This window comes from Anticarsia gemmatalis, chromosome 27 (assembly GCF_050436995.1).
Source record: "Anticarsia gemmatalis isolate Benzon Research Colony breed Stoneville strain chromosome 27, ilAntGemm2 primary, whole genome shotgun sequence".
NCBI lineage: Eukaryota > Metazoa > Arthropoda > Insecta > Lepidoptera > Erebidae > Anticarsia > Anticarsia gemmatalis.
Genome location: NC_134771.1, coordinates 6,296,618 through 6,309,107, shown reverse-complemented (window position 1 = coordinate 6,309,107; position 12,490 = coordinate 6,296,618). Strand labels below are relative to the sequence as shown.

The following is a 12,490-nucleotide window of genomic DNA, read 5'->3' as shown; positions in this document are numbered from 1 at the left end:
ATACTAATATTATAAATGCGAAAGTAACTCTGTCTGTGTGTTACTCAATCACGCCTAAACTGCTGAACCAATTTGCATGAAATTTGGTATGGAGATATTTTGATACCCGTGAAAGGACATAGGCTACTTTTTACCCCGGGAAAATGACGCTTATTAGGAAAATTAAGGTGGCGGACGAAGTCGCGGGTAAAAGCTAGTACTGAATAACTAACACAAGAGGACGGGGCATGTGGGCGTTTCACGCGTGTCATATGAAGTATGTGTAGCTATACATACCCTAGTACTAACCTAAGAGATGACACTAAAACCGCACAGATAGAATTCCGACATAAAGCACAAAGTATTAGTGCAAAATACGACTCTAATGTCATTGAAATATGGCTGGTCATTTTATTTGCAATAGTCGTTTATTCCTTTTCATATTTCAGTGTTCGTTAAATGTCAACAGCTGAGTTTGGCGACAGCCATCTTCAATGAAATAGTATGGCATGCCCTTTCCTCTTGTGTTAGTTATTCCGTGTACAGTTGCCTGTAGTTTCCTATGTCATATAATAGACTAGCTGACCCACGCAACTTCGCTTGCGTCACATAAGAGAGAATGGGTCATAATTTTCCCCGTTTTTGTAACATTTTTTACTGGTACTCTGCTCCTATTAGTCGTAGCGTGATGATATATAGCCTATAGCCTTCCTCGATAAATAGGCTATCTAACGGTGAAAGATTTTTTCAAATCGGACCAGTAGTTCTTGAGATTAGCGCGTTCAAACAAACAAACAAACAAACAAACTCTTCAGCTTCATAATATTAGTATAGATGTCGCTAGTAGTATATAATGTTTATTTACCTGTTAGACAGTGTGGGGCTGTCATCACTGTCTCGTAGGGAGTTGTATGATCTGCTGTCATAGTACTGGCAGTCATCACCCATGTATTATACTGGAACAAAAGAAAAAACATTATTCATTCATTCATTCATATCGTATGGTTAGTGGTCAACCTAGTGTCAAAGTTGTTCAAGCCGCCCGTAAGGCCTTTGACATGGCTTAACGACTGTTATCTTAGTAGACAACAACCGGGACCGACTTTTTACGTGCCCTCCGAAGCACGGAGACGCCCAGCTCAAATACCACTATGCGGTCACCCATCTATAGAATGATCGCGCCAACGGTTGCTTCACCCACAGATCTATGTCAGACCGGTGAGCGCAACTGGCTAAGGGCGCCTCGCATTAAACATTATAATAATTAGCTTATGCCCGCAAATTAGTTCGCCTGAAAACATTTCGTGGGGAAAAGGCATCATAAGGTATAATTATCTTATCTTGATAAAGATATCTCCTGCTCTAAGAATTGCTTTTGTGTCGCGGGGACTTTTACAAACATACAAACAACGGACACAAAGTACAACCAGACTCGAAACAACTATTTGTGAATCGCAGAAATAATTGTTCCATGTGGGAATCAAACCACTTCTCAACGCCCTGGTGGTGGCGTGGCGATCGCCTTAACCAGTGCGCCACTGAGGCATAATAATATGTCCTTGTCTATGTAAAATAGTATTTTCAGCCTTTGTAGCGCATTCGGTTGTGTATCCGCCTGCTGACTATAAGGTTCCTGGCTCGATTCCCACGTCGGATAAAGTATCATTGATCTTTCACTATTTTATATTTAAAAAAGATCAGTAGAGAAGAACGTAGTCCCTTCATAATTTTAAAGCTCTCACGTTGCATGTTTAATATATAAAAGGAATCGGGAATTGGCTGGCTGACGTCAGCCTGCGACTACGGCAAGTGCAACCTGCGTCAAAAAGTTAGGCATTTTAAGGTAAAATGCGTGTTCGCGTTAATTCCCGTTTCCTATTATATGTTAACGTAGTCAACGTACAACGGTAACAACGTCATTACCAATCTACTTACTAAATAGAGTACAGTAGTTCTTGAGTTATGAGTCAATCAAACGACAATCAATTGCTTAAATGTGACCGATTGAACTTTGCCCTATCACGATGATGTATGTTACTTGTTAAATGTTAGACGTTACGTAATAACTGTTACAAGTTAGGCAGATATCAGAGACTTAGACTGGTTTAAACATCATCAATATTATAAAGCTGAAGAGTTTTTTTGTTTGGACGCGCTAATCTCAGGAACTACTGGTCCGATTTGAATAATTCTTTTATTGCTGGATAGCCTATTTATTGAGGAAGGCTATAGACTAAATATCATCACGCTACGACCAATAGGAGCAGAGTACCAGTGAAAAATATTACTAAAACGGGGAAAATTATGACCTATTCTCTCTAAAAAAACTTTATGGCCAAATCTAGGGTTTGAACCAGAGACTTTTATACGGCAGTCGCATATACTACCGATCGTGCCACTGAGGCAATCACCTGAATAAGTATCAGTTACTTTAACCAGTAGAATATCAACAAATTGTTCATACATTTCCAGATCGTATATCTTTTGATCACGTTATTCGTCACTTAACCGTATTTAGCATTATTATAAATGCGAAAGTATGTAAGCATGTCTTTTTTATATAAATGTACAGAAACACCAAACTTCTTCTTCTTCTTATCGTATGGTTAGTGGTCATCCTAGTGTCAAAGTTGTTCAAGCCAACCGAAGGCCTTTGACGTGGCTTAACGACTGCTATCTTAATAGACAACAACCGGGACCTACTTTTAACGTGCTCTCCGAAGCAGGGAGACGCCCAGTTCAAATACCACTCTGCGGTCACCCATCTATGGAATGACCGCGCCAACGGTTGCTTCACCCACGGTTGCTTCACCCACGGTTCGTTCACCGAACGGTGAGCGCAACTGGCTATGGGCGCCTCGTTACCAAAATACCAAACTCAAAATCACTTAAATAACACCATATGGGAATCGAACGTGCAACACGTCTGTTCAACGTAAACAACGAGACAATAACATGAACCACTGAGTCATTCCTATCCAAGTAATAATACCTACTTCCTCTGAACGAGAGTGCACTGTTAAAATAATTATGACTCAAAATTATGACTCAGTTGCGAAATTAATTATATTTACTTATTGCAGATAACAATATGAGAGTTTTTTATTTACACAGTAAAACATAATTAAGATTAGAAATTATACATATATGTCTTCTGCAATTTCGTGTCTTTTTAAATGCACGTTTGGCGCAGTGGTTTAGGCGGTCATTTCGCCGCGATTACCGTAGCGCCGCGTGTGGTGGGTTCGAATCCCACCTGGGACAAATATTTGTGTGATGAGCATCAGTATCTGTTCTGAGCCTGCTTGTTAAAGTATCTATATAAGTATGTATTAAGAAGTATATAAGTATGTTTATCAGCTAACGTGCCCGGTATATGGCAATAGGCTCGCCCCCTATTACATGGGACTAACATTTTTAATAGCGAAGCAAGAGTAATAGCACACAGGCATGATCTTACATTATAGTATGTATCTATTAGGTCGGGGAAAAAGTCTTTTCGCATTATAGTATGTATGAATTTGTAATAAAATCTCTTTGGCTTCAATAATCACAAATGAGTACACGGTTCATTAGGTTTCTTTCAGTGAGCTCGTGAGGTACCCAAATATCGAGTTTTTTTGTGTAGAGAAAAGATTTTATTACAAGTTCATACATACTATAATGCGAAAAGACTTTTTCCCCGACCTAATATTTCAGGGTGTTAATACAATTATTACCTGCAACCTCATTATACATTAAATTATTATATTACGCAAATATTTTCCTCGTGCGGTTTGCGGTCAATCAACCCAGTTACAATTTCAATCATTCATTAAATATTACGAATAACTCAGACAAATGTGGCAAACTGACTTCTGAATTTTGAGGGGCACACACGATCTATGAAAGACCAAAACTACATGTTTTATTATAATCCTAAAAAATAGTATTTTATTCTAATTTGACTGTCCTCCGTTGCGCAATGGTTAAGGTGGCCATAATATGTCGTTACCTTTGCATCGGTCGAGAGTTCGATTCCCACACAGGACAATTTTATGCGATTCACACAGTTATTTCGGGTCTAGTTGTAATTCATGTCCGTTGCTTGTATGTTTTTAAAAATCCCCGCGACACAAGAGCAATTCCTAAGTGTAGTTGTCTTTCTAACCCAAATAATTTTAACTCAAAATGAATCCAAATCTGTCTCAGTAGTTTTTGAATGGAACGTGATCAGACAGACAGACACGGTAAAATCTTTGTATTACAATATGTAGGCCAATTTTCCAATATTAACCACAGGTTTTACTTATTGTATTCGTCAAGGGATGACGCGTTTGACAACAATCTCTATAACAAGTATGTATTGTACATTTATGTATAAAACAATAGCATTGTATACACCACGATCTGACTGAAACAATAGTAAATAGCCTTAACATATTTGCATGAAAACTGAAGATTATTCTTAACAATCTATACTAATATTATAAAGCTGAAGTGTTTGTTTGAACGCGCTAATCTCAGGAACTACTGGTCCGATTTAAAAAAAATATTTCAGTGCTAGATAGCCCATTTATCGAGGAATGCTATAGGCTATATATCATCACGCTTCGAAAAATAGGAGCAGGGTACCAGTATAAAATGTAACAAAAACGGGGAAATTTTTGATACATTCTCTCTTATGTGACGCAAGCGAAGTTGCGCGGGTCAGCTTGTAACATAAATAAAAATTTGAAATAGGCCTACTATACTCAGGCCATTACAAACATGCGAACTTAATAATGTCTTTCCTTAGCCAAAATTCGGCTACGGCGGTCTTTGAAACCAGCCAATTGTGCAGGACTTTGTTTATAGTGTCCAAGTGTGTGCACAATACACAGGTACACTATCTATTCCTTCACTCTCATAGCCTGGTGGGACGCATAACCGACACGACTAGTGAGAGGTCAGGCGCAGGAACGACGGCTTTACGTGCTCTCCGAGGTACGGAGAACTACGGCCTCAACTTCTTAACAGAAAACTAAAAAAATACTTTTTTCCCGACCCGGGATTCGAACACAAGTCCTTATGCGCCGTATTCGCATACACTACCTGAACTAAGCCTCCGTGATTCGGAAGGCACGTAAAATTGGCTCCGGTTGTTGTCAATTAAGATAACAGTCGTTAAGCCACGTCTAAGGTATTTAAAAAAATTGAAAGACTTGACATTGAGTTGTTTATTAACCAAACGATATGGAAACTAAAGTAGATTCTTTTATTGAAAGGTTTAAGTGTACTGCCAAACACATATTTCAATTTTAAGTGCTGCTAAAGTAAATCTGTCGCTACGATATATGTCAAAGTGTTTACAATATGATACTTAACAGTTATTTCAAGATGAGAGACATTGCTGCATTTGGCCTTAAGAGAGCCTACTCCGGGGAGGCATAAAAAACTATATATAAAGAACAAAAAATACCTCAAGTGGATTCTTTCCTGGACGGGGCGTCCCCGAAACTAACTAGACTACGGTTTTTAAATGTTTCGCTGAAAAGATACACTAAAGTCACAAACAGTATATACCCAAGTTAATAGACCTATTAAACCTCACCTCGCCGCAACAACCGTAGCGCCGCGTGTGGCGGGTTCGAATCCCACCCGGGACAAATATTTGTGTGATGAACACGAGTATCTGTTCTGAGCCTGGTTGTTAATTTATCTATATACGTATGTACTTAGAAGTATATAAGTATGTTTATTAGTTATTTGGTTACCATAGTACAAGCTCTGCATAGTTTGGAATCAAATGACCGTGTGTGAGTTGTCCCAATGATATTTATTTACTCATGAGAAGAAATGGCGAGAAACTCACGGCTTACTCTTTTTTACATAAGCCTTTGACATGAATAAAAAACTGTTATTTTGACAACTACTTCTAAATAGCTACCAGTTTTATAAAAACATTCGTAATATCATAACTAACTAAAGTGAAAGTGTGTATCGCTTTCACGGCCCACCGAGTTTGAACTATCGTTGCATATGTCTGCCAATTGGGCACTTTGCTGGGTTAACGAAAAATTTGTACACTTTTCCTCGAAAAAGGTTCATCTAAAATGCTCAGGCTAGGTTATTTTTTTCGTGAATAATGTTGAAATAGGCTAAAATGAGCTACTCTTTATGAAATGTCAAAAAAACACATTTTAGTATAGAAATACGACATAGTGACGTCACTATGTCATATTTTCGTTGGTATCAAATGACTAAATGAGTGTCTAATAAAATGTTTCAGTCTGTAATAATTACCTCCACAGCCCATCTAGGTAATATAATAACACGATATCCCTCGGTAAAACTGGTTGTCAGACTTTCAAGCTACTGACTACTGTTAACGACTGTCAAAGATCTTTGAAAATGACAGCCGGAACCCACAATTTAACGTGCCTTCCGAAACACAGAGATTCTCGGTATGTTCAAAACGGTTACTCATCTACAGAAAAACCTCAGCAAGCGTAGCTTAACTTCAGAGATCGTGTGAGATCGATCCGTGCGGCTGTTATTAACTAAGCCACGAGCTCCTCTAATAAATAGCCACGCAAATACTTAAGATAGTTATTTTAATTTAATTATTGTAAATTTTTAAATAAAGTAGGTAGTTTATCTCGAATACCAGGTGTGTGACACATAAATTAGAAAACTGGCAAGTAAATTAGTTAACTAACAATGAAAAACATTTCAAAAATAAAAGTTTACTAACATTTTATTTAGTCTACTTTTAAATTTATTTAAAAGACTGTCACTATGGTTTCGGCGATAGCGTTTACAAAAACCAAGAGGTCCCGGGTTCATTTTCCTAAAAAAAACTGAGCTGGCTTATTCTGTGGCCCGGGCAGTAGTAAATACGATGATTAATGACGAGGTCGCCGGTTCGGTGCGCGAGTCGAAATGTTTTTCTAATTTCTGTTAGACTTCTCTCAATGCGGTAACGTGCCCAGTATATAGCAATAAATTCGCCCCCTAATACATGGGGCTTACATTGTCTGCCCCACTATCTTCTTCTTATCGTATGATTAGTGGTCAACCTAGTGTCAAAGTTATTTAAGCCGCCCGAAAGGCCTTTGACATGGCTTAACGACTATTATTTTAGTAGACAACAACCGGAAACGACGTTTTACGTGCCCTCCGAAGCACGGAGACGCCCAGCTCAAATACCACTATTCGGTCACCCATCAATAGAATGACCGCGCCAACGGTTGCTTCACCCACAGATCGTTATCAGAACGGTAAGCACAACTGGCTATGGCCGCCTTTGTAGTCCCACTATAAAGGCGTTTAAAATTACAAAATATGACTAAGATTACGACGTCACATTCACGACAATGCACCAAAAACATTCAATTAAACTAAAATAAGATAAAGTTATCTTTCAAGCTGTTATCAATGTTTTTAAGAAGAAAATAAGGTCGTGAGTTCAATAACTTTACAAATATGAGTAGTTTGAAAGATTATTTTAGGATTTGGGTACTAAACTACTGAGACCTAAGAAAAATACAGATTCAAAATAACCAATATGAATCCAATTGGAAACTAACATAAGTAGCAGAATCTTAGAAATAGGGTCTCATTATCACCATTTAATTACAAAACCCTAAAAGTTACATAAAGATAAGGTCTTATTATTTAAATCTATACTAATATTATAAAGCTGAAGAGTTTGTTTGATTGTTTGTTTTGCGCTAATCTCAGGAACTACTGGTGTGAATTAAAGAATTGTTTTACTGATGGATAGTCTATTTATTGAGGAAGGCTATAGGCTATATATCATCACGCTAGGACCAAAAGGAGCAGAGGACCAGTGAAAAATGTGTCAAAAACGGGGAAAATTATGACGTAATCTCTCTTTTGTGATGCAAGTGAAGCAGCGCGAGTCAGCTAGTTTACAATAAAGCAATTTTTTCAAAACCTTGGTTTGTTTTAAAATCATGTTAAACTACAATAAAATAAAGACAATATTTTTTCATTCAACTTAAATCAAGTTCAAGGCAAACTACTGTATGATTGAATATTTATGTTAAAAATGGTTTTTAAAATGTCATGGTGGTTAGGTAGTATTTACCTTACTGCTAGGTACTACCTTTTTAAGAGATAAAGGTTTATTTAAAATTAAAAAATGATGTTTAACAAGATGAATGTAAGGATTACAGATTTTATTTTCTTTATTTATTTGTCCCCAACCTACAAATGCCTTATATGGCAGACTAAAAGCCTAACCCCTTCTGCATTCTGGAAGAAACCCTCGCCCGGCAGTGAGAGTCAGGGGTTAAAAAAGCAGGAGGTGGAATTGAAACAAGACTTGATTTTATAGTTATCCAAATTATTAAATAACATTAGCTAAAAACTAACTACTGCTAGAAAGGAATTTTGCATTTGTAAAGTGACAGAAAATGAATGAAACATTTGAAGTCACTTCATCCAGCAGATAGACTATATAATACTTAAAATGTAAATTGTAAAATCTGTTCCTTATTACAAGTTATTTAACAGTAGAAAAACACCTGCTTTTAAACAAAAAAACTATTATTATGCCATTACACTATGTTTATTATTTCCAAGACCATAAACTTGTCTATTACAGGCTCATCAACTAATACTGCTGCCAAATAAAAAAAAATAAACTCTAGTCTACAGCCTATACACACATAAATTATGTTAATTCATTTCCTATGTCTACACACTATTAGAATTGCTAAACAGATTGGAAAACCATACTTACACAATGTGCGTGTATTAACTCATAAATTGCTGAACCCATTTCCATGCAATTTAACAAAACATTTATTGTTGAATACTTAATAAGTGTCTTTTAAAAAATATAGTTCTAAATTCTCACAAAAATAAATGTTTGAAGCGTTGTGTTAATTGAAAGAGAATGACTATGTCCGGTTCCTGAAAGACTGCTTTTTTTAGCGGAATTCGCAGTGACGAAATCACATGATACTTGACGGCAAGAAATAAATATTATGATTTAATTTTCAGTGCATAACCTTCATTTTATAAGTCAAGTTGTAGTCGACCAGCTTAGAAAATAGCGTGACACTAATTGCTTTATTGAATTAACACACTTTTAAACATATAGGTAGCCGTGAGACGCCAATAATTGATGAAAATTGAGATATAAATAAACAAATTCTATACGCATGTAATGTTTTGCCTCAAAACTCACCTTTAGTTGATCACTGGGCAACGTAGCAAAGCAGCTCAGCTAATTAAAGCCTAAATTTGTATTTACCAACACTCTAACACTAATAACATTTAATTAAATTATTATTTTACAATGAAAACAGACTATCACATCCAGTTTGACTTAGCTGTAGCAGCCATTTGTAAAAATTATAAATGTTGCCAAGCTTAAAGAGATACAATTACTACCAATTGAATATAAATGATTAACATTAAATTTTGTATGACTCAACGGGGTCTCCCCCACGCAAGTAAAAGCCCACGCTTTTTCATAACAAATTGAATGATATAGTTATTTTCAACTTGATAAAAAGACGCAGCGAGTCTTCAATCATAGGTCTTGAGAACCAGTATTTTTAATCAGCTACAACACAAAATAAGGATACTAAATAAAAATATAGGTACGGAAAGATAGGGTGACGAGTATGATTATGGCCATAACTTTTATTTAATAGTACAATGTTGACTTACTATAACGTTTGGAAGACAAACCATAACGATTCGGCAGTAACGAACTTTTGTACATTTTAGATTGAGATATCAAACTGTGCTCTGACCATTCCTCAACACATTTGTTTTCACATAGTTAAAGCTACTGAACCAAAACATAATTTTAGCGTTGGCAATTTCTAACCAATGGTTACGTTCCAGTACACGTTAAATAGTTTCGAAATGTCAAATGTGAACAGATTTCTAGGAATAAAAGAAAGCTTTATGAATAAATAACTAATATTATGTATTTAACTTCAATAGACATTGCTTTTTACCACAAATAAATGCAAACTGTAATTTAACAAGCCACTTTAACTTTTTAATGATAATGGTATGACACATAAAATAATCGCAGAACGGAACGTGACATTATTTACAAATTACATCAGTCGAGGTAAAATTTCATGTGAAATTGTAAAAATGTCTTCAGGACCTTCAAGAAAGAAAATCTTAACATTATACAAATGTCTCGTGAGAGAATCGGAGAAGTTTCCCAACTACAACTTCAGGTACTTTATTTTATTACAGCAAAATTACATAACCTATTTAACTAATAAAAAATATCTATTAGGTTGGTTAAAGAGGTATAATTAGGTGAACATTTGTGTAAATACTGTAACAATATACATAAACTGTGAAATTCAATCATGACATAGCGTTTTTTGCGATAATATTCAGCAAAATCACGTCAAAAACAATTCATACTACTGTCATTCATACTTTTAAGATTTCAGCAGTAAAATACCTCTGTAACATCCTAAATTTCAGACAAAGATAAGCAATAGTTACCGTTAGACTGTAATTACAAACCAAACATGCCTATTTGGTTGCTTTTTTGTTTATTTAACGCCTACCGGTTCCGCGTTTTGCGTATCGATTTTTTTTTATTTACTCAACTAATTTACTTTTTTATCTCTAGTTAACGTATTTCAGCCTTTATTCCCAAGGCTATAGCCACATTTATAAAGTATAAGTGTAACTATCAGTGTCATAAATACGATTCTGTGATTATAAAACAAGTATTTTTTTTGTTTGCAAGATAGTAAAAAGAATGACATTTCTTATCAGTGACTGATAACAATAACATAATAATTACTTAACCTTAGAGTTATCAGTCACGAATTAGGTTAAGTATTACATAAATTAGTTGTTATCACAATACTTTTGATATTACAATTTTATGAAATGTTTTTGCAATTTCTTTTTACTGTGAAACTAGTTAGAATTTATTATAAGTCAACCTTTCTTGTAAATTTTCGATTTTAAAATCTTTAGTCACAAACCTAAGAAAATTATTGAAGTTATATGCCATAATAAATTGAGCTTTACTTAGTCTTTTGAGGCACAAATATTGACAATCAATAGCCTAACTCCTGGCAATCACTCAGACTGTTTTGAAAGAAAATCTCAGGATTTTTTCTTTTTACCCTGAGACAGGAGTCAAACCAGAGATCTCTGTTTTGTAAAATACACTACCAATAGGTATTATAATAGATTTAAACAAATATTCTTATAATTTTCAGATCATATGCAGTGAGGAGAGTAAAAGATGCATTTCAAAAGAACAAAACATTACGGGATCCTAAAGAGATTCAGAAAGAGTTCTACGCGGGCACAGAGACTTTAAATATGATCAGGAGACAGGTAAATAATTTAAACTATTTATTTTACAACTAGCAGTCCTGTATGACAAGATGTATGGATGTGAATGAAGTAAGGGAAGTTTGTAATGATTGTACAAAGTCCAAGTGATTTTCTACAATTTCTGCCTACCTTGATGGGAAAACAGTCTTTGGGAAATAACTAATATAATAAATTTAACCCATTAATGTCCCACTGCTGGGCAAGGGTCTCCTCTCATAATGAGGGAGGGGTTAGACCTCGAGTCCACTATACTGGCCTATAATGGGTTGGGGACTTTGTATACCTTCAAGAACTGTACTAAAGAACTCTCAGGTATGCAAGGTTGCATCACGATGTTTTCCTTCACCATTGGAACAAGTGATAATAAAGTTTTGTGTGTATTAAATTATTTGTAATAAACACAAAACTTAGACAAACTATTGGTGTGTTGCCTCGGTTTCGAACCTGCAACCATTTGTGTGGGAGGTACCATCTTACAACTCGGCTATCATTGCTTCCATCACAATATTGTATTTCAATAAATTAATACACATTCATTGACACATAAAATTCCCATGCAACATGAGTTTCCTCACATTGTTATACAAAACAGAATTCACTTGGAAACCCAAACACTTGGGAATTTCCTGCTATCAAATACTTATGAGAAAAGGGTAATTTATACGTAGTTATGCGTAATTGTTTATTGTGACGCATAAAGGACAAAGTCTTTTCAAATAATTTACGATTTTTTTTAAATTACTAAAGGTAGATACAAAAAGATCGACAAACACAAAAGTATGTTGCACTATCCAGGATCCAAACCTGAGACTATTTTTTATTTATAAGACAACTCTCTCGCTTAGAATTTCGTTGTGGGAATCGGACACACGTCCTTCCGACGCAATGGTAGTGGCGTGACGACCACCTTAACCACTAGGCCACGGAGGCCGTCAATATGTATGATTTTATGAATTTTCAGTATTTTAATACAGTGTTTTATAATTACAGATCATTGTTGGCGACTTGTACAGAACAGAGAAACTAGTTATTGAGAACATCAGGTAAATCCTACTAATATTATAAATGCGAAAGTTTGTGAGTATGTGTGTATGGATGTTTGTTACTCTTTCACGAAAATACTACTGAACCGATTACGATCAAATTTGGTATGTAGGTACCTTAAGACCCAAAATAA

General features: G+C 35.5%; 2 protein-coding genes across 2 annotated transcripts in view; one reads left to right on the top strand and one right to left on the bottom strand.

The window, feature by feature from the left end:
* The window catches only part of LOC142984436 (uncharacterized), a 30,199-nt gene extending 20,891 nt beyond the window's left edge, over positions 1-9,308 (bottom strand). Inside the window, exons 1-2 of the mRNA XM_076132024.1 lie at positions 9,161-9,308; positions 845-935 (exon numbers count right to left, since the gene is read on the bottom strand). Coding sequence (XP_075988139.1) covers positions 845-927 — 83 coding nt within the window. The 5' untranslated portion in view covers positions 928-935; positions 9,161-9,308. The remainder of the gene's footprint in view (positions 1-844; positions 936-9,160) is intronic.
* Positions 9,309-10,012: 704 nt separating this feature from the next.
* bcn92 (LYR motif-containing protein bcn92) overlaps positions 10,013-12,490 on the top strand; it is a 4,019-nt gene continuing 1,541 nt past the window's right edge. The window contains exons 1-3 of the mRNA XM_076131988.1: positions 10,013-10,178; positions 11,193-11,313; positions 12,304-12,356. Of these exons, the coding sequence (XP_075988103.1) occupies positions 10,090-10,178; positions 11,193-11,313; positions 12,304-12,356 (263 nt within the window). The 5' untranslated portion in view covers positions 10,013-10,089. The remainder of the gene's footprint in view (positions 10,179-11,192; positions 11,314-12,303; positions 12,357-12,490) is intronic.